General features: G+C 34.0%; 1 protein-coding gene across 4 annotated transcripts in view; it reads right to left on the bottom strand.

Annotated features, from left to right (window-relative positions):
• LOC109356571 (tRNA(adenine(34)) deaminase, chloroplastic-like) overlaps nt 457-22,348 on the bottom strand; it is a 36,589-nt gene continuing 14,697 nt past the window's right edge. For 3 of the 4 annotated variants that reach the window (XM_019599958.1, XM_019599957.1, XM_019599959.1), the window contains 4 exons: nt 2,675-5,283; nt 2,512-2,599; nt 1,835-1,962; nt 457-913 (listed from right to left, as the gene is read on the bottom strand). In XM_019599958.1, the coding sequence (XP_019455503.1) occupies nt 646-913; nt 1,835-1,962; nt 2,512-2,599; nt 2,675-5,283 (3,093 nt within the window). In that variant the 3' untranslated portion in view covers nt 457-645. The remainder of the gene's footprint in view (nt 914-1,834; nt 1,963-2,511; nt 2,600-2,674; nt 5,284-22,348) is intronic. The other variant, XM_019599960.1, reaches the window with a different exon arrangement.

The following is a 22,348-nucleotide window of genomic DNA, read 5'->3' as shown; positions in this document are numbered from 1 at the left end:
TTGCCACTAAAATAGTATTTTAATAGTCTTAGGGATCAAGTATAAATAATTTAACTACTTCTAAAGTACCCTTCCATTACATTCTCTAGGTTAGATCCCTTTTCTTCATACTTCTCTTTATTTAAATTTCACTGGACACTATTATTTGTCCAATATAGTTTTATGGTGTTACTGAGTAAATTACAATCTACTCTTTAAGGTAAATCAGTTGGCATTAAACACAATTTTGGTCACATCATTTGACCAAATTGACTAACTATGATGTAACATCCATGACATCCTTTTTATTTTCTAAATATACCTAATGCAAATACCAAGTTTGTATAATGTAATTTAACCATACAAAAAACTCTATTTGCAACAAAATTATTTGCCTCAAATAACTCTCTTCAAGTTATTGTAATAGTACAAATAATGTTATTCACATCATGCCTCCTCAAAAAACTTTCAAAGCTATAATGTGAAGTTAAAGTTGACAGCAATGGTTGGTTTGGCAACCTTGGTTATTGTCCAGAACAGCTTAGCTGAATTAATATAAGGTAAGAAATTGAACCTTGTGTTTTTCACTAAAACAAAACATGTTTGAAAATTTTATTCAGATACTCATTTAAAACTTGCTGAAATATGTGTATCACATGTTATATTTTACAAACAGAACATTACATGAAAGATGTCATTAATCTTGTCAATAAACTTGGAGGGGTGATGGTGAGTAACAGCAAGAGAAGAGGGGTCATTTGATGATTCTTCTTTCTTCTTTCTCCTTCTCAGCTGAAAGAATTGCTGCATTACGTCGGCACACTCCGCGGCCAAGACTCCTCGTCTTATCTTTATCTTCGGATGGAATGGATGAACTGGGGCAGGTGGTATATCTCTTGGTTCAGATGAACTTTCTCCTCCATCAGGGAAAAGCCTACAAAAAAGTTACACTTTGTATTTTTTCTCTTTCTCTTGTTTATGCCAACTATAAAAATGTGTTATAATTATTTGATGTAATGATCTTTAAAAAGAGAGAGACTTATATGGAGACGAAACCAGGCAGAGATAATCAATAAGATCATGACAACACATTAATATTTTAATTCTAATTAAATTTAATCTTAAATGATAGCATAAAAAACCATAAAATGTACTTGTCCCCAAATGTGACGTGTTACATGCATCTTCATGCAAGTTTTTCTCCTTTAAAGAATATTTCCAATAGAAGGCTCAATTCCAGTTAGGAAAACAAGAGGAAGCCACAATATATTTATACAAAGACTTCATTACAAACAAGGCGTTGGTCTAGTAGTGTAAGGCTCTGTTTGATCCCAAAATGATCAAAAGGTCAGGGTTTGATTCCTAGAAGCGACACTTGTTGGGAGGAGCAGCCACAAACCACGGAAGGGATTAGTTCCTTACCCATAAGATGAGGGGATACCCTTGGTAGTACTAAAAAAATAAAGACTTCATTGAGGTTTTATAAGCTTATTAATGAAATCTCACTTATCAATAAATATGGTATTTGGCATCTAACAAGTTTAACAGTGATCACACTATAGTCAGAATATATAGACATTTATCAAATGCAGTTTGTTGTGACTTTTATTTCAGGGCATAAGTATGAAAGGAACTGTAATCCTTTTCTAATTATAATAAAAATGGAACTTTCTTAGTAGTTTTTCAAGGCATGACCAATTTAAACAGAGATAACAAAAGGGGTATTGAAGGTATAATGAGACTAATTCCATCATGAAATAGGTAAAAATTCAAGAACATGGAAGAATCATAAGACTCTTATGCCCCTCGCAACCATACAATTATAAGTAATATAAGAAGCATGTTGATTACATACCTAATCCAGCTACCATCAGCTCCAAGAAGCTTATTGGGAGCTCCCCACACAACAGTATCTATTCTTGCCTGAAGAATGGCTCCAGCACACATAGGACAGGGCTCAAGCGTGACATAAAGTATGCTATCCTGAAAGTGCGAGAATTTTATCTTTAAACAAATAAACAATCAAAGTATTTTACTAAGTTAAATTGAATAACAATAGGCATCTACCATTTCTTAAGATGCATCAAATTACCAAGTGATCCTTTAGGCTATTTTTCGATTGGTGGAACGGAGTGGTACAGAAACTATGTAGGTTCCGTTGTTTGGATTGCTATTTTTTCAGTGGAATGGAACATGATTGACTCATTCCATCCAAAGTTCCAAACATAGACTTAGGCGATATTTGGTAAAAGAATTAGATAACAAGCATTTGATTCCTTTTAATAGGTGGATGTGAAACAGTATTATCAGTGCTATGTAAATATTAAGCCTGCTGCTATTCATGTCTTTACTATACAAGTGGTCGAATCGGCCTGAACTATGAGGGATTTAAACTTTAAGTACACAAATATTGCCAGGTGCTAAGTTTAATGGTATGAGCTTAAAACAAATATAAGAGAAACATTAAATGAACATTAAGCTTTTTGCTACAATACCAAAATACACTTCAAATTTAAAACAAGGAAAACTTACTGATAGTCTCCATGTCCGAAGAAGGTTTGAAGCTTCTCGGATACAAATCATCTCCGCGTGAGCAGTGGAGTCCCGTAATTCTTCTACTCTGAAACAGATATTTTGATACAAATTAAAACACAAGGCAAATACAAAGAATCAAATAATATCAAATAATACTTACAAGTTGCTTCCTCGTGCAATAATTTTCCCATCCTGCACAAGAACTGCACCAACAGGGACCTCCCAAGCATCAGCAGCTTTCTTAGCTTCCAAAAGTGCTTCCTTCATGAACATTTCATCCATTCTCCGCTGCTCAAATTCAAGTTGATAGGCTTCTTCCCAGTCATCAAACCTATCTCTTAAGACTTGCTTGCTCTGTTGAAACTTCCGTTGCATCAACTCTCCATTCTTTTTCCCTAAGCCAGATGATACAGATTGCACTGGAGCAACAGGTTCCTTGATTGGAACTACTGACTCAGTTCCAGGCATGTCAGACCCACCAATATTTACAATTTCTCCAACAACAGGAGGCCCTCTGGCAGGTAACAGAACTGGTAATTCCACATTTTTTATGCCTGAAGTAGTGACTTTCAATTCTTTTCCATCATCACTCCAATTAGCATTTGCCTCTCCGGAAACATATGAGGCACCTACTGATGTTGATCCACTTCCAAATGTACTCGGAGATGATGATCCGACTTCAAGATGTTTGCCTTTGTCCTTCTGTTTTTTAGTGTCAGAAACCTCTCCCACACTTTGGGTATAAGGTGTACTCACTTTTGACCTATCAGAACTGATGATTTGTGGTAGTACACCTGTTTCCTTTATTACATTACTTTTACTGGTTTCCTCATGCTCCTGCCCCGAAAACCGTGTCTCACTACCGGACTTGTTTGACAATTTGCTCTCACTTGATCTTCCAGCTGAAGTGGAGGAACCAGCAGGTGTACCCCATCCTAATCGAACAAGATCTCCAAACATACTCCACATGGACCTGCCAGTTCTACTGACAATTGTTTTTTCAGTATCCTTGCTGATCTTTGGCTCTCCAGCTACAAGACTTTGCTTGGTAGATGGTTCATTTGCATCCAACATCTCAACAGAAGGTCCTTCGGTGCCATGAACCCCAGAGGAACGGTTAGATCCATGTTCCTTCGGCTGTGAGTCATTTTGAGGGCCTTGTCGCCTTGAACTGTCAATCTGATTTCCCTCATCTTCAATGGCCAACTTTGTTCCAGTAACTTCCATCTCTTCCATTTCTGAAGTGGTGACTTCATGCCTGATCCTCTCAACATGCTCACCAACAAACTGTTTGGGTGATTTCTGTAATCGATCAGCTGAACCGGTAGCACCTTCCAGAGCTATGATGTTAGAAGGCTTGCTATAGGCTTGATCAGTTCCATCTGTAGAATACGATCCAGAAAGCAAAACAGAACTTCTTCCTGAATTGTCATACAAAGTAGACGAGCCACGGTCTGAACTTTCAACAATGATCCCGGTGCTTGCAACTCCAGCAGTGAGTTCAATGTGTTTTGTGTCTCTACCCATCAATCCGAATGAGGAACGGAACGACATTAATGGAGAACTCTGTTCACCACCTTCTGCAAATTTAACATGTTTTCCAGCCTCAGAAACCAAATCCTGTGATCCATGGAATCTGGCTTCCTCTCGTGAGGCAGTTTCATCAGAAATTGATAGGTTCCTTGGTCTTTGATCCTCGGTGTGCAAGTCAAAATTTGCAATCCTTTCATCAGTCTGGCGAGAACTCTCTCTAGTTTTAACAACTTTCGTCGATTTACTTTTTGGGATGAACCTCACCTTCCCAAAACTTCCTTGAGAAGTGGAAACTTGCTTTTCATCACTGGCATAGCCTTCTGATAAAGTGATGACATGTTCAGACCCTTTTCCGTGTTGAATACTCTGATTTGTCATTTTATCTGTTTGGCGCCGTGTACCCCTTGTATCTGTGCTTAAGTTTGAATTGCCTTCCCAGTCATTTATTCTAGTTCTGGACTTCACAGTGGATGTATCTTCAACTTTACTCTCATGAACTTGTGATACTTCAGAAAATTGTTGAAACTTTCTTCTCTCTTTAGCCTGTGTAATGGTCTTTTCTCCGTTTTGGTGTTTTTGCTCCTCGATTCCCTGAACAGAACTCAAAATTGAAATTTTTTTCGCTCCCAGATTCTTCATTCTAGTATTTAAGGTCCTTTCAGTGTCTTCAACTTTTGATTCTCCCATATATTTCTGGGAATTTCTATTTATTACATCCTTTCCGGTGGTAGAAGTAGAACCACCAAATTTTCTACATTCATCACGTGTTTCACGTAGAAGTGTTTCTGATGTCTCAAGGCTCTCTTCCCTGCCACTGAACGCCTTCTTTGATTTCAAAGTTTCGTTTCCCGTGGTAGAAGTAGATCCAACAAACTTTTTATGTTCATCACGTCTTTCCTGTAACAATGTTTCTGATATCTCAAGGTTTCCTTCCCTGCCACTTTGTGTCTTCTGTGATGACAAAGTTGATTCAACTTCATAACCAAACTTCTTTCCTTTTTGGTGTTTTTGCTCCTCTATTCCCTGACCAGAACTCAAAATTGAAATTTTTTTCTCTCCCAGATTATTCATTCTAGTATTTAAGGTCCTTTCAGTGTCTTCAACTTTTGATTCTCCCATATATTTCCGGGAATTTCTATTTATTACATCCTTTCTGGTGGGAGAAGTAGAACCACCAAATTTTCTACGTTCATCCTGTGTTTCACGTAGACGTGTTTCTGATATCTCAAGGTTCTCTTCCCTGCCACTAAACATCTTCGATTTCAAAGTTTCATTTCCTTTGGTAGAAGTAGATCCAACAAACTTTTTATGTTCATCACTTCTTTCCTGTAACAATGTTTCTGATATCTCAAGGTTCCCTTCCCTGCCACTTTGTCTCTTCTGTGATGACAAAGTTGATTCAACTTCAGAATCAGCCTTTTGTGTATCTGTAGATTGGTGCTTTCTTATCTTTCCTGCCTTAATATATGCCTTTTCCATTCTCCTATCCAAATCCTTGAGAAAAGATGAATTATCTTCCTCACTTCTGACTTGCTTCTCTGAAATAGATGCTTTTCCATGACTAGGTTCATGAGTTCTAACTGCTGTTGAATGCTTATCTTGGTGTTCTTTTGTGGATATTGTTTCTTGCATAGTTACATTAGTCAACTTCTTTTCAGACTTCTTCCTTAGGTTCCAATTAATATCAGCACCAAAGGCAGTTCTTTCCTGGTTTGAAACACCATGCAGCTTCTTTGAGTCATCTCTTTGCCTGTTGAGCTCACCCGTCCCTTTTACCTCCACGTGTTTTACAGCATCCTTCTCATATCCTACCGATAATTCTTCCAAGTCATGCTTATCTTGAACTTCCAGGTCACTCACAAAAACCCCTGATGAATGTGAGTAAAAAGATGAACTAGAAACATCTTTTTGCTTCCTATGATTCTCACTTTTAGTAAAGGCTTCCTTTTCTTTGTTGGATTTTTCATCCTCTCTTCTCAAGTCTGTAGTTGCTACCTCATGTTGCTTCAAAAATCCTTTTTTCTCTGTTTCTACTTTCTTAACCAAACTCAACTTTCTCTCTTTACTCACATTGTTTCTTTTCTTCTTGGCTTCCATTCTTTTGGATGAAGACACATTCTTCAATTTGATATCACAAGCATCTTTATCTGCCTCCTCACTCAATAAGCTGAGAATTGATTCAACATCATCGGAATCAAATGAATGACAAGCTTCCCTTCCTTTCCGTGAAGCTGCAACCAAGTGTCTTCCCTTTAGTATCCTTCTACTTGTATTGCAAACAGTTCTCTCATTGAAAGAACAATTAATCTCGTAACAATTCTTTTGGAGCTCAAAAGATGGTAGCCGGGAAAAGTACAGGTCTCCACCACCCAAAATCATCCTTCTAGAAGGTGGCAATTGAATGAGAGTAGATTGCCTCAGCCCACTCAGAAGACTGGACTTTACGGGCACTCTGTAAGTGGAGAGTGAACAGAAATCACAACAACCACAACGTGATGAACAACGTGATGGGGTTCTTTCATACCATAAATTTGAGTAGCCATTGGAAGATAAAGTAAATGACTCTTTACACCTAACCGCATATATCGTTGAGCTGAAATATGCATTGTACATAGTTGATGCGTCTTCCCACCAAGGGTGGGAGAGAGTGCCTCGGTGAGAGAGTGTGTTCTTTTAATTACAACCGAGCTATAACAAGTAGAGAAATCAAGTCAGACAGAAGAGACTAGAAATGCTAGTTCAAGTCAAATGAGAAAGATAAGATAGGAATGGCAATAAGCGGTCATCCATATTCTGTTGAGTGGTGATGACGCAGCCAAAATGACATTAGCTAGTGTACCAGAATAACCAACGGTGCGGTTCACCTCATCTTTCAATTTTCACACCTGCATCGGTAGATGATTCAATGAAATCAGAATGGCTGACATAATCCAACAACTAAATCAACTTATCATAGTATTAAACTTCAGAACATACAGTAGCAGGAAAAAAAAGTATATAATGTGTCAGAAAGGAACGAATTCATCACACTTCCTGATTGATATCCGACAAGTTTATGCTCATTTTTTTCATACAAGTTTATTAACAAAATCGCTACGAGATCATCAATTGGCCCTCGGACTCCACAACAAACTTCTACCCATATAATAAAAATCCTATGAAACGCTTTCTATCCAGATAATGAACCGGTGCTTATAATAAGAATATACACAATCTGTGTGTGTCAATAAACCATCATCAACATGGAACAAACAATTTTCACTGCAAAGTTATAATCTTTTTATGTTTCTTAACGTAACCAACCACAACCCATTTTGCTATACTAATATTTCTATCACCCCTACTAGTTTAAGGGTCCAGGTACATGCAAAGTTGATAAATTTCTGAATGGGAAAAGGAGAAAGGTTGAGAAAACAACGAAAGTGTCAGGAAATATGTGAAAGAAAGTATGCATACCTGAGAAAGTGAGTGAATTTTGAAAAGGGTAGTGCTGATTCTGTGCACTGTTGTTATCCTTGGACTTCAACGAATTGCTTTGCAAAATGGGGTTTTGGGGTTTCAAATTTTGGTTGAATGAGATTGAGAATGAAACTGAAATTGGTGGAAATGGATTCAAGTAATTGGTTGCTTTGTTCTTTCACTTCGTAGGAAGACACAACATAGCACAAAGTTCAGTTACGGGATGGAACAGAATCATTCAACCTTAGCCATCTCATAAAAGTGGACCCATTTATGACCACCTTTCTAGTCCACATACACAGTTATTGTTATTCTCATAAAGTGCTAGTTTCACAAATTTGTTTTGTTAGGTTAATCATGGTGTAAAATTTTCCAAGTACCATAAGATTTATTTTTCCATTCCATAAAATAAGTAAATTTGGTAAGTTAAAAGATTTTATAAAAACAAACCATTAAAATTTAGTTTCAATTCACCAAAGTGATATAAGACTATAAGACGCTACTAAATTTTTAGATAGATCAAAAGATTAAATATTCAACTCCTAAGAGATATATTTGTTGAAATGTATTAATACGCACCTTAAAAAAATTAATTCATTAATAAAATACTTTTCCTTATAGACAAAAAAAACTTTTGTTTTAGTTCAGGATATATTTTATATAGAACGACCTCCATTTTATCTATCTATTTAAGACTTCTAAAGTTAGGTACAAAAATTTATATTAACAAGTAATTATAAACAAATTATTTAACTTTAAATATGTTAATTCATAATTGATTTTAAGGCAAAGTATTACTCCTAATTAATTAAAGTATACCAAATAAGTTGATTTTACCTATTAAATTACCACGTGAAGATGGAAATAGTTTTTTTTTAAAGTCATTTAATTGAGGTATATCATATTATTCTTAACATATAGGTTTATAAAAAATCTTAAAACAATATAAGTGTTCCCTAATCCTCTTTTAAACAGATATTTTAACTTGCTACTAATTTCATTAATTCATTCTACTCATAAAGTTTCTATTTTAAAGGGTTGGTGGACTCAAAAGAGATATTATAAGTGTGAGAGAATTAGATAATGGAAGAAAATGAAAAGGGAGCCAAACCAGAGATTCCAATTTATACACAGCTTAAGAGGCATTAGTTTTTACATGTTTTATGTAAAGCCTTCACATCATATTCTGATAAGACTGCTACTTTTAAAATTTTATGAAGAGCCTTAAAATAAGTCTCACGATTAAAGAAGATTATTCAGTGGAACCTTTTTCTTTTAATTATTCACTCTCTTCACACCCTATCACGTTTCTATATTTTATTATAATAGTTAAATAGTTATAACATTCTCAAATATACTTTTTAATTTTAAAGAAATCTGCTAAAAAAAATATACATGATTGTTTATCAACTCATGAAATATATATTTTTCTATTTTGCATGAAGTACTAGCAACTTATTGTGTAAAATATATACGGAAAAGAATACTAAAGCTCAACTTTTTTTTCTTTTTCCAGACTTTTATTAAGAGGAAATATGTGAAATGTTTATTTTTTATTTTCGAATAAAAATCATGTTTTATCAATTGCAATAAAAAAGTTACAGTTAATAGTTAAAAGGGTATAAAATAACCAATTGAATAATAACTTTATGACATGTAGTACACATATTGAAATAGTTGTTGAAATAAAAGAACCGTATATTTCAATGGTATAGTTAAAGTAAAATAATATTTGGAAATAAAAATAACCATGTAATATATATATATATATATATATATATATATATGTATGTGTGTGTTAATGTAATTAAAAATTTATTTTTGAAAATGATTTTTAGAAATGGTAAATAATTAATATTATTGGAATAAAAATGAATCTTAAAAGAGAATTGTGATGTGATAGAAAATATAAATAGTCAAGATGAGTCTTAAAAATAGAATGGTGATATAACACTAATATGTCGAAGTCCTATAAAATAAAGTCAGTTGACTATTATAATGCCTTATACAACAAAGTTTTATCCCATAAGAATGTTGTCTGTTGTCCAATAATTTTTCCTTGTATATTCCAACAAGTTAATGGGCCAAATTACAAGATTTCATTTCATTTCTGAAGATAATAATCAAACTCCTCATCACTTGATCATAAAGGTTTTGATACCATATTATAATAATTGAATCTAACTTTAGCTTAAAAGTTAACTCATAAGGAAGGCATTGTCCAAGTTATTATTATAAATAATTCTTAGATCATATTTTCATCTAATATGATACTCTCATACTTAATGGTTAACCACACCTCATGACTAGGTTACCCACCTTCATGTAGTTTGAGCTATTGAAGTAGAATCATTTGTTGTTAAATTTAAAACAAAATATTCATTTATTAGGGTGAAACAAACAGTAAAAATTTCGTACATTTGTGCTTACTAAACAAATGTTTTGTATACAACAATAATCAAACCGTAATCGGATTAGTTAATGTTTAGTATACATGTTTCCAATGCAATAAAAAATTAACAATAATTAAGAGTGCCAAAACACATATAACAATTTGAAATTTGATGATTCATTATCAAGTTTTAAGCCATTTCATTTTCATCTTAGCAAGCAGCTTTCAAATTTACAACAAGCATAGTGACATAGGTAATGGCTACAACTAGCAATAGAGATTATGGCACAAAAGCACCAAATATTATTAACAGTGCAAACACATAAGTTGGCATCCCAGTTGCACATGCATAAGTAGAAATTTAACAACAAAAAAGAAAAAGAATAGGCTTGATCCCATTTCTTCTTGCATTATATGCTGACTATCTGCTCAGTTCAAAGCATATATTTATGTTAAAAATATGTCCATTAATATAAATAATATTAACATGAATGTGTGATATCCACACAGATCAACATAACTTATTTTAAAAAAATTGTTCATACTAAAAATAATAATTTTAATCTTCCCATATGTATCCTCTATAGAAAACAATTTTGTTTGAGTTAGAAACGTTATAGTATAGTAGGGTTAACTCTTTCATATATGTTATGTAAGATTCAAATTCAGTATAAAAAAATATACAATTAAATGAAAATATTATAAACAAAAAATTACATAAGTACAAGAATTGAAGTTTCCATATTTCTTAGCTTCTCTATTATATTACAACTTCTTGTTCGTCAATATATGAAATTGCAACAAAGAATGATGATAATCTGAAAGACCAAGATATGTCCTAAATGAAACATGAAATTTTCAACATAATTTTGTCCCTTAAATACTCAACCACTCGCATAGATGTCAACAATTAATCAAAATAATAATCAAATATAACATATTATATTATAAGCTAAACCGCTTAGTCATTCCTCATTCAAAAAACACAATGACATAATGAATCGAGTCATGTTAAAATAGTGTGGACAAAAATTTAAAGTTCAAAGAAAAGGAAAGCTTAACAACTTTGCTTTTTTCTGAATTCAATCAAGTACATGCTAGTCTTCCCAGATGTGCCTACAAATATGATTTTAATGTGAAAAGAAAAAGTAGGGAATGCAATAAATAAATGAAAAAAGTACCTACAAATATGCTTCCGTACATAGAACTCTTTTGGATTGCTGCGCAAATTCAAGAATAACACGTATTTGTTTGGAGAATAAAAATGTATATAGAGAGGAGGGGTTGTTACACACATTTCGTTAAAAAAATGTTTGTTAATTATGACGTGCCAATGTTTTAATTGCTAATATTTGTAATGTTAAGGGAATTTTCTTACCATTGCCTTTTCAAAGTATAATGATATTATTTGGACTTAAACTTAACACATTTATCAACAATATATTGGCTTAGTTAAGTAAGACTTCATTAGATCCTTAGAATAGTTATAAGGTTAAAAGTTTAATTCTTATAAACGATATTGTTGGAATTTATTTAAAAAATGATGAGTTTTAACGTGGTTTAAATGCACATTAAAGTAGACATTAATAGAGATTCTTGGGGATGTGAAATGAAAAAACACTCTAAGTCCCACATTGCTTGGAAGACAAAAGTTGAAAGGTTTTATAAGCCTCAAGTTGCAACCTTGGAGTGTGTCTCAAGGAGTACAATGAGTTTTATTTGTGTAAGTCCCCCTCCACAAACGTGCACGCACCACTGTCATCACCTACGCTGTTGTCCAGCTCGGGGTTGGGTGGTAAAATTTTGCATCGTCAGATCATATAGCCGCTTGATTATTTGCACCGTTTACCTCTCAAATTTTCTTTCTCCCTCCTTATATTCCCCATGCATTTCCGACAACCTTCTCCCCTTTCTTTCTGCGGCACTTGAGAATTGGCACAGGCAGCCAAAGTGAGAATTTGGAGAACTGACATTGGTAGTCAGTATTGTGGTAAAATAATTGGCACGGGTAGCCATACTATGAGAATTCGAGAATTGACACTAGTAGTCATACAGTGGGTGTGATCGAGAGCAATTCTTACAATGCAATAAGACATCGTATAACAAATAACTGAGTTATTTTATCCTGGGGATGATATTAACATGAATGTGTGATATCCACACAGATCAACATAACTTATTTTAAAAAAATTGTTCATACTAAAAATAATAATTTTAATCTTCCCATATGTATCCTCTATAGAAAACAATTTTGTTTGAGTTAGAAACGTTATAGTATAGTAGGGTTAACTCTTTCATATATGTTATGTAAGATTCAAATTCAGTATAAAAAAATATACAATTAAATGAAAATATTATAAACAAAAAATTACATAAGTACAAGAATTGAAGTTTCCATATTTCTTAGCTTCTCTATTATATTACAACTTCTTGTTCGTCAATATATGAAATTGCAACAAAGAATGATGATAATCTGAAAGACCAAGATATGTCCTAAATGAAACATGAAATTTTCAACATAATTTTGTCCCTTAAATACTCAACCACTCGCATAGATGTCAACAATTAATCAAAATAATAATCAAATATAACATATTATATTATAAGCTAAACCGCTTAGTCATTCCTCATTCAAAAAACACAATGACATAATGAATCGAGTCATGTTAAAATAGTGTGGACAAAAATTTAAAGTTCAAAGAAAAGGAAAGCTTAACAACTTTGCTTTTTTCTGAATTCAATCAAGTACATGCTAGTCTTCCCAGATGTGCCTACAAATATGATTTTAATGTGAAAAGAAAAAGTAGGGAATGCAATAAATAAATGAAAAAAGTACCTACAAATATGCTTCCGTACATAGAACTCTTTTGGATTGCTGCGCAAATTCAAGAATAACACGTATTTGTTTGGAGAATAAAAATGTATATAGAGAGGAGGGGTTGTTACACACATTTCGTTAAAAAAATGTTTGTTAATTATGACGTGCCAATGTTTTAATTGCTAATATTTGTAATGTTAAGGGAATTTTCTTACCATTGCCTTTTCAAAGTATAATGATATTATTTGGACTTAAACTTAACACATTTATCAACAATATATTGGCTTAGTTAAGTAAGACTTCATTAGATCCTTAGAATAGTTATAAGGTTAAAAGTTTAATTCTTATAAACGATATTGTTGGAATTTATTTAAAAAATGATGAGTTTTAACGTGGTTTAAATGCACATTAAAGTAGACATTAATAGAGATTCTTGGGGATGTGAAATGAAAAAACACTCTAAGTCCCACATTGCTTGGAAGACAAAAGTTGAAAGGTTTTATAAGCCTCAAGTTGCAACCTTGGAGTGTGTCTCAAGGAGTACAATGAGTTTTATTTGTGTAAGTCCCCCTCCACAAACGTGCACGCACCACTGTCATCACCTACGCTGTTGTCCAGCTCGGGGTTGGGTGGTAAAATTTTGCATCGTCAGATCATATAGCCGCTTGATTATTTGCACCGTTTACCTCTCAAATTTTCTTTCTCCCTCCTTATATTCCCCATGCATTTCCGACAACCTTCTCCCCTTTCTTTCTGCGGCACTTGAGAATTGGCACAGGCAGCCAAAGTGAGAATTTGGAGAACTGACATTGGTAGTCAGTATTGTGGTAAAATAATTGGCACGGGTAGCCATACTATGAGAATTCGAGAATTGACACTAGTAGTCATACAGTGGGTGTGATCGAGAGCAATTCTTACAATGCAATAAGACATCGTATAACAAATAACTGAGTTATTTTATCCTGGGGATGACATGGTTAATAGTTTGCTTGCACAATTTTAGTAGTATCATGAAACGCCTTAAAGAGGATGATCTGGTCGTGACTCAGCTAGTAAAGATTATTTCGTGTCATTCAGTATTATTGTGAGCTACAGGTAACAACAAATATTTTGTTGAAAGGGACAATCATACATCCTGAAAGAGATTAATTATTTACATATAGAGTGGGTAAATACTTTATAGTGCAAAAATATTTAACACATTTGGCACAACTATTTTGTTAATTGATCATGTTACAATAAAACCACTTGAAATCTTAAATGGTGATTTGGAAGAAGAAATCTATATGGAACAACCTGAAGGTTTTGTAATATATGGGCAAAAAAATAAGATTTGCAAGTTAGATAAGTCATTATATGGTCTTAAGCAAGCACCTAAACAGTGGCATGAAAAGTTTAACGACTTAATGGTCTCGAATGAGTTTAAGGTGAATGAAAGTGACAAATGCATTTATTACAAATAAGAAAATGACATTTGCACAATCATTTGTCTCTATGTAGACGACCTACTCATATTTGGTTCCAACATTCTTGTTGTGAATAATATAAAATCATTGTTGTGTAATAATTTTGATATGAAAGACCTTGGAGAGGCAAGTGTAATCCTTGATATAAAAATTACTAGGTCAAAAGAATGAATTTCTTGGGATCAATCTCACTATATGGAAAAGATCTTAAAGAAATATAAATACTTTGACTATAAACCTGCTAGCACACCATATGATCCAAGTGTAAAACTTTTTTGGAACACTAGTGAAGGTGTAAGACACGCTGAGTATGCTAGCATCATTGGCAGTCTTTGGTATGCTACTGATTGTACTAGACTCGACATTGCCTATGTTGTGGGATTATTATGCAGATTTACCAGTAGACTTAGTATGGAGCATTGACATATTATAAAAAGGGTAATGAGATACCTTAGGAAAATGATAAACCATGGATTATATTACCAAAGGTTTCCAACTAACCTAGAAGAGTTCGGTGATGCTGATTGGAACACTCTTTCAGATGATTCCAAAGCAACCAATGGTTATATATTTAGCATAGTTGGTGGGCTGTTTCTTGGAAGTCAAAGAAACAGACTATTTTGGCTCAATCCACTATGGAAGCTAAAATGATAGCACTAGCAACAGCTAGTGAGAAAGGAAATTGGTTGAGAAGCTTGCTTGCAAAGATTCCCCTATGAGAAAAACTGATCTCGGATGTGTTGATCCATCGTGATAGTATCGCAACTATTGCAAAAATTGAGAACTGCTTTTATAACGATAAGAAACGACAAATTCGTCATAAACACAACGCCATTAGAGAGTTACTCTCTCTGGGAGTGTTAAAGTGAATCATGTACGCACTGAGAATAACTTAGCAGATCATTTTAATGAAATGACTAGCTAGAAAGAAAGTCCATAATACTTCTAAGAGTATGAGAATATTGCCCTTAGAACGAGGATCACTCATAAAGGTAACCTGACCTGACTGACTGGAAATCCTAAGAAATAGGTTCAATGGGTAATAACAAGTCGTGAAGTGATATGAGAATGAACATGCTATAAAATCATGAGAATCATGATTTTTGCAACATAATCTTAATGAGATCTATACTCCAATTGGAGTGGAGTACCTAGACTATAGGAGTACTCTTGATAGACTCAATTATGTGAATGTAGAAGTGGGGGCCGCTTCCTATGAAATTTTATGGCATAAATTTCTAGAGCGTTCACTATACTGAGATAGATGTGCATGACCTTTAACGCACAAGCTTTAAAGAATACACATTTGAAAAGGTTGTGTGTGGTTTGATGTCGGGGATAGAGTTCAAGACTATGAGTCACTCTAGTAAAATCTGGATCTTATTCACTATGCAAAAGTTCAAGTCGCATGAGACATTTGTTTATGCACAATCTTATTGAGACCACATAAATTCCCGGAAATCGTTTTTTAATTTCAAGTGAGAGACTGTTGGAATTTTTTTTTAAAATGATGGGTTTTAATGTGGTTTACATGCACATTAAAGTGGTCATTAATAGGGATTCTTGAGGATGTGAAATGAAAAAACTCTTCAAATCGCATATTGCTTGGAGGAGAGAAGTTGAAAGACTTTATAAGCCTTAAGTTGCAATCTTGGATGTGACTTGAGGGGTACAATGGGTTTTGTGAGTGAGTGAAGACTCACACAGACAAAACCCCTCCACACGCTCGCGTGCACCACCACCACCACCTCCTCTTACTCTGCTGTCCGGCTTGTGCTTGGGCTCAACATTCTTTTTAAATAAATGTTTTTTTAATTATGGGCCTTTTGGACTTGGACCGTGTGTTGACCAAGTCAACACACGCATGTAACACCGTTGGGTGGTGATAAAGTCGTTGGAGGATGAGATCTCGACCATTATGATAGAGTTGTTGGGTGGTATGAGATCGCCGATTTGGCGATTCTCTCCACATAGTTGTGAGGGGGAGATATGTTGGGTTTGGACTCCCTTCCTATGTGGAGAAAGACCCAGTTGGGCAAGGCCCACTTGTTCCACTTAACCTAATAGATAGGGGTCAGATGTGGTAAGAGGGGGTAGGCAATTCATGCAAAAAGAGGCAATTGAAAAGTGTGAGAGAAGATAAGAAAACTCAACCCGTAGGAACTCCAAGCAGTCGTGGAAAATTCGCGACTGTGTCTTCGTTCACCGTTGGATCGGGCTGAAATTTGGACATCAGATTCACAACTTATAGTACTTCATTCTGAATGGTTGGATCGGTGAGACGACATCTGAGGTGGTAGAAATTGAGTTGTTAGAGCAGCTGTGTTACTGGTTTTTCTTCTTCTCATTTTCAAGCTTGTTGCTCTGTTGTATGCCGTATTGTTGAGCATGTTTTGTGCTGTATTTTGGAGACTCTCTTGTATTCCTATTTTGATTATAGTGGAGCTTGATTGACTGGTTTGTGCACGCGGTTTTTACTTCTCACTTTGGGAATGTTTTCCACGTTAAAATTCTAGTGTTCCTTGCGTGTTACTGCATTATTTGACATTGTTTCTCATAGATTCTAGCAAGTTGGGAAAATAATTATCCGTTGCATATACTCTATTAGACTTTATATTGTTATTGTGTTGAATTTCCCATTAGAACATACATAATGAAAATAGAAAAAAAATGTATGCTCTAATAGTTTATGAGTTTTATACACTGTTATTGCATCATTCCCCATTGATATTTTATCATTGTTGATTTTTTAAAAAAAGTAATTCAAAAGAATGGTAGATAATGAATGCATGTGCATAAATCTTTACACTTTCATTGCATAAATTTTACACTCTTATAAAAACCCATTTAAAAGTTATATCAATAATATTCTTGTTTTATTTAATACCAATAAATATCTGCAAATAACACTAGGGGAATGCATCCTAAAATTGATTAATGGTGATAGGATATTATTGGCTAACACCAAAATAAAAGGAGTAATATTGACATCCTTAAAAAAGTTTGTTAATTTTCATACATGATATAGATCAGACATGGACTAATATATAAACTAATATACTAATATCTTACATTATATTATTTAGTGTTTCAAATTTGAAGCTTCCAAACATACAACATGTACATAAAAGCTAAGATGAGGGGTGATTATTAGTTCAATATAAAATAGTGTGTAAAACAAGCCAAGAAAAATGTGTGAAATATAACCTTTTTAACTTGTACGCGTCAACCTGCACAAACTCAATCAACCAAGTAACCTTTTGTTTTCTAAATAAAAGTCACTTGATTCACACAAAAAAATGAAGATAAAATGTCATTTGGCCATTAAGTATGGCATTTCAGGTTGTATTCGTCCAAATACATGTAGAGGAATTAAGAGTAGAGATATGTCAATCCATTTACTATATGTGATGACATTAGTTCTTTTTAACAAAAGTAATTTAAAATGTGAGATGGTGGTTGGAAGCTGATATCTCAATAGCAGGTTAATAGGAAAAATTGATTTTATTTATTGGGCTAAAGGTAAAAATTATTTTATTTATTGGGCTAAAGGTAAAGATTGATTTTATTTATTGAACTAAAGGTAAAAACTGATTTTATGAAAAATTAAAGGGCAAAAATAGAAACCAATTGGAAGCTCTGAAAAAATTAGGGATACCAAACTAATAAAAATTTTACTCTCTCAAAGCCTGAAAGATTTCCTTTAAACATGGATATATACTTCATGTAGCTTAATTGCCCCTCAAATTTTGTGAAATGAGCATAAGAAAAGAGCAATGTTTTATCATAGATATACTTTTTGTGACTAGACCCAATGTAATGAAACAAGGTCAAGAACAAAAGGCATGTGGGGTCAAATGTGTTTGTAAAAAAATGGAGGAGAATGTAACATGATAATGTAAATAATGAACACACAGGTGGGGTCGGTAGAGGACTAAAGGCTTCTGCAAGGGCGCACCAAATGTTATGCAATCCTAATCAGACCATTATTTTCATGCCATGGATTTGGCATCATATCCTTAAAGCCTTAGATTTCTTAGGTACTCTTTTTCTTTTTACATGCACATGAATAAAAAATGGCAGTCTAGTACACGAGTTTCTCATTTAGTGGAATATGAAAATAATAGATGTATATAACTTTACTCCCACAAACGGGATATGTTATTTCTAGGATTTAAACTCATTATCTCATGATCACTAAACAACAATTTTATTGTTGCGACAAACTCACTCTCTTTTACAAGTACATGAATCCATATATGAAATCTAAAACCGGGTGCCTAAGTTATATGCGCATGTCAAAGATAAGAAAAGATATTTATTCGAAGCGGTAGATAATGCCTGAGTTCTTTTTGATCTTGGGTTAACTGTGCATGATACAGTGTGTTTGCCAAGAAGATTCATCACTAATCTAAGTAAACAATATAATTAAGGAAGTTTAATTAATTATATTATACTTAATATAAATTAATACATCTATGTATTCTCTTCATTGTCTTTACAATGTATCTACTTTTACAGTAAATTTCCTTCAAAATCATGTAATCACATTAACACAATTTTACCAAAGAACTCAAGAAGTAGAAATACATTTTAGATTTAAATGGTCCAACGGAACCAACAACGGTGACTTAATTAGGGGTCTAAAATTTGAGTCTCGAAAATAAAATAACATGAAATACTCAACTTTTAAAATTTGCTAGTATAATAAGAAAAAGAATTATCTCCAAGAGACAAATTATTGGTTTTATCTTTACATTTAAGGATAAAAATATATTAAAAATAAGTATTTTATCATTAAATTTTTCCCTTTACTTTTATGTATTTCTCTCTCCAGTGTCGGAGAGGATTATATGGGCCCAAACTTCTATTTCATGCATACGATACAATACTTCAGTTAGAGAGAGAAGACAAGGCCACAAATACAAATACAAAATAAAACAAATATATATGAGTCAGCTATCTTAGGTCGGTGACAGTTCTCCACAACTATAATGCTGATTTTGCAATCCATGTCTAAGAAGAAAACTGAAAAGATGGCACTTTGTTTGTGTGTTTGAGAGTGAGAGGGGCATGAGTGAAACAATTACATGTTTTGATGAATTTAGCTTTTTTATGGAAGGTCCCATCATGTTCACAACTTGGCTAGGTAGTGGGCTTAGAACCAAGGAATAGAACAAGGAAGCTCCTTTCCTACATAGCCACTAATGCAATTAGCTACGTACAACTCTACAATATTTATATTCAAATATCTAGAATCTAAAATTATATCCCAAATTATGTTCCGAACTATGAAAACATGTCATATCAATTAAAAAATTAAATATTTATTATTTTTCTGTTTTTTACTTCATTGTTATTGGTGTGAGACAAATTTGAGATATAATATGAGACAACATATCTTTATTATGGTTGATGTCATAACAATATTATATGTTGCTTATCCTTAATTACAATTTACATGTAGTATGAAGGAATTGTTCCATATGAATCCTATATTGAAGTTAGGTTATTTTGGTGAGCCTAATCTTCTATATCTATGGTTCAAAGATTCTGCCCTGTAACAATTGGAAGTTGCCTAATCTATACCTCCAATAATTTAAAGAATTAAAAAAAATTCCACTAAAGTAGAAAAGGGTGTTAAATGTTAGATAGAATTTCATTTAAAACTTCTGTATTTATTTTATTTTTCTTGGCATGAGAAAGAGAGGAGCAAGAAGGTGGTTCTATTTTTCTTCTATGGTTTGTAGAGAAACAAGTTTGACTTGTCACTACCACTTACCAATTCAAGTCTCAGAAATGAATTGCCAAGAATTGCTGAAAATTAATCCTTATGATGGTTTTAGTAATGGTGCATCTTCTACTAGACTTACACGTGAGCACTCAACTTTAACATTTGCAAACAAAAGGGGTGCTTAATGAAAGTGGAGGAAAGGGTGTGAAAATAATTGAAGCTTTTTAGTTATCGTGAATTAGTGGAAATCTAAGCTGGGCTAATTAGGGGACACTTTGTGTGCTAGCAAATAATCTAGCCAATGCTCCACTCCACAAATCCAAAACTTAATGAACCTGTCATCATTGATCAAAAGGTCAATTGACCGACCAGTAAAATAGGACATGGACCCGTAAGTTTTAAACTGTGAAAAACGTCTACGATTTTCTCATTTTCACAAAGTGGTAGTAGATGAGTTGACAATCACTTTGCTTCCCTAACCTTTACATAGATGGTGAATGGACATTCTTGGACCATTCCCCCATGCTATAGGGCAACTCAAGTTCTTCATAGTTGTCATTGATTGTTGGAACTTAGTTGTGTGTGAAATCTAAAAAAATTTCAAGTCACACATGAAAGAGTTTTGAAAGAAAACAACTCACAAGTCCCACATTGGAGAAACTAGGAACATGGAAAAAATCTCATGTTATAAATAGAAGCCTCCTCCCTACATATTTTTTTGGCCCAAGTTGAATGCGTTTTCATTCAACTTTTTCTTTCTTTTCGTGGCACAAAGAATTGGTGCAGGTAGCCATATTCTGAAAATTTCGAGAACTGACACTGGTGGTCAGTATTGGAGGAAAGATTTGGCACATGTAACCATATTGTGGACATTTCGAGAACTGACATTGCTATAAAATTATGAGGAGTACTCTATCTTCCTATGAAATTTTGGGGCATAAATTTCTAGGGCGTTCACTATACTGAGATAGACGTGCATGACCTTTAACGCACGGGTTGTACATAATACACCTTTGAAAATGTTGTGTGTGGTTTGATGTCTGAGATAGAGTTCAAGACTACGAGTCATTCTAATAAAATCTGGATCTTATTCACTATGCAAAGGACTACGAGTCACTCTAATAAAATCTGTATCTTATTCACTATGCAAAGGTTCAAGTCGCATGACACCTTTGTTTATGCACAATCTTATTGAAACCACAAATATTCTCGGAAATCGCTTTTTTAATTTCAAGTGGGGGATTGTTGGAACTTGGTTGTGGGTGTGAAATCTAAAAAATTTCCAAGTCCCATATGGAAGAGTTTTAAAAAAAAACAACTCCTAAGTCCCACATTGGAGAAACTAGGAACATGGAAAAAATCTCTTGCCCCAAGTTGAACGCTTTCATTCAACTTTTTATTTTTCCCTCATATTTTTTGTCGATGCATTTCCGGCAAACTTCTCCCATTTTCTTTCCTTGGCACAAGTAGTCATATTTTGGAAATTTCGAGAACTGACACTAGTAGTCAGTATTGGAGGAAAGAATTGGCACATGTAGCCATATTGTGGGCATTTCGAGAACTGACATTAGTAGTCAGTATTGTGGGAAGAGAATTGGCACGAGTAGCCATATTGTGGGTAATTTCGAGAATTGACAATGATAGCCATATTGTGGTGGGTGTATTCGAGATTGGTTCTTACAGTGCAGTAAGAATTCGATAACAGAGATCTGAGTTGTTTTATCCTGGAGACGGCGTGGTTGATAGTCTGCTTGCACATTTTGGACAGTGTCATGAAACGTCTTAAAGAGAGCGACTTGGTCGTGACTCGGCCAATAAATATTATTTCGTGCCATTTATAATTGCTGCAAACTACGGTAACAATAATTTAAGGTCGTAATACACAATACTGTTTATATTATAAAAAAATATAATTAAAATTGTTGTTACCGTAGCTTGCAACAATTATAAATGGCACGAAATAATACTTAGCTGAGTAACGATCAAGTCGCTCTCTTTAAGACGTTTCGTGGCACTGCCCAAAATGTGCAAGCAGACTGTCAATCACGCCATCCCAAGATAAAACAGCTCAGATCTCTGTTATCGAATTCTTACTACACTATAAGAACCGATCTCGAATACACCCACCACAATATGGCTACCAGTGCCAATTCTCGAAATTCCCAAAATATGGCTAAGAGTGTCAATTCTCGAAATACCCATAATATGGCTACCCATGCCAATTCTCTTCCCACGATATTGACTATCAGTGTCAGTTCTCGAAATGCCTACAATTTGACTACCCGTGCCAATTCTTTTCCCTCAATACTGACTGTCAGTGTCGAAATTCCTACAATTTGGTTGTCTGTGCCAATTCTTAGTGTCACGAGAAGTTTGTCAGAAATGCATCGGCAGAAAATATGAGGGAGAAAGAAAAAAGTTGAATGAAAATA

This window comes from Lupinus angustifolius, chromosome LG09, assembly GCF_001865875.1.
Source record: "Lupinus angustifolius cultivar Tanjil chromosome LG09, LupAngTanjil_v1.0, whole genome shotgun sequence".
Lineage (NCBI taxonomy): Eukaryota > Viridiplantae > Streptophyta > Magnoliopsida > Fabales > Fabaceae > Lupinus > Lupinus angustifolius.
Note: the sequence above shows the minus strand (reverse complement) of the source record. Positions and strands in the feature narration are given on the sequence as shown.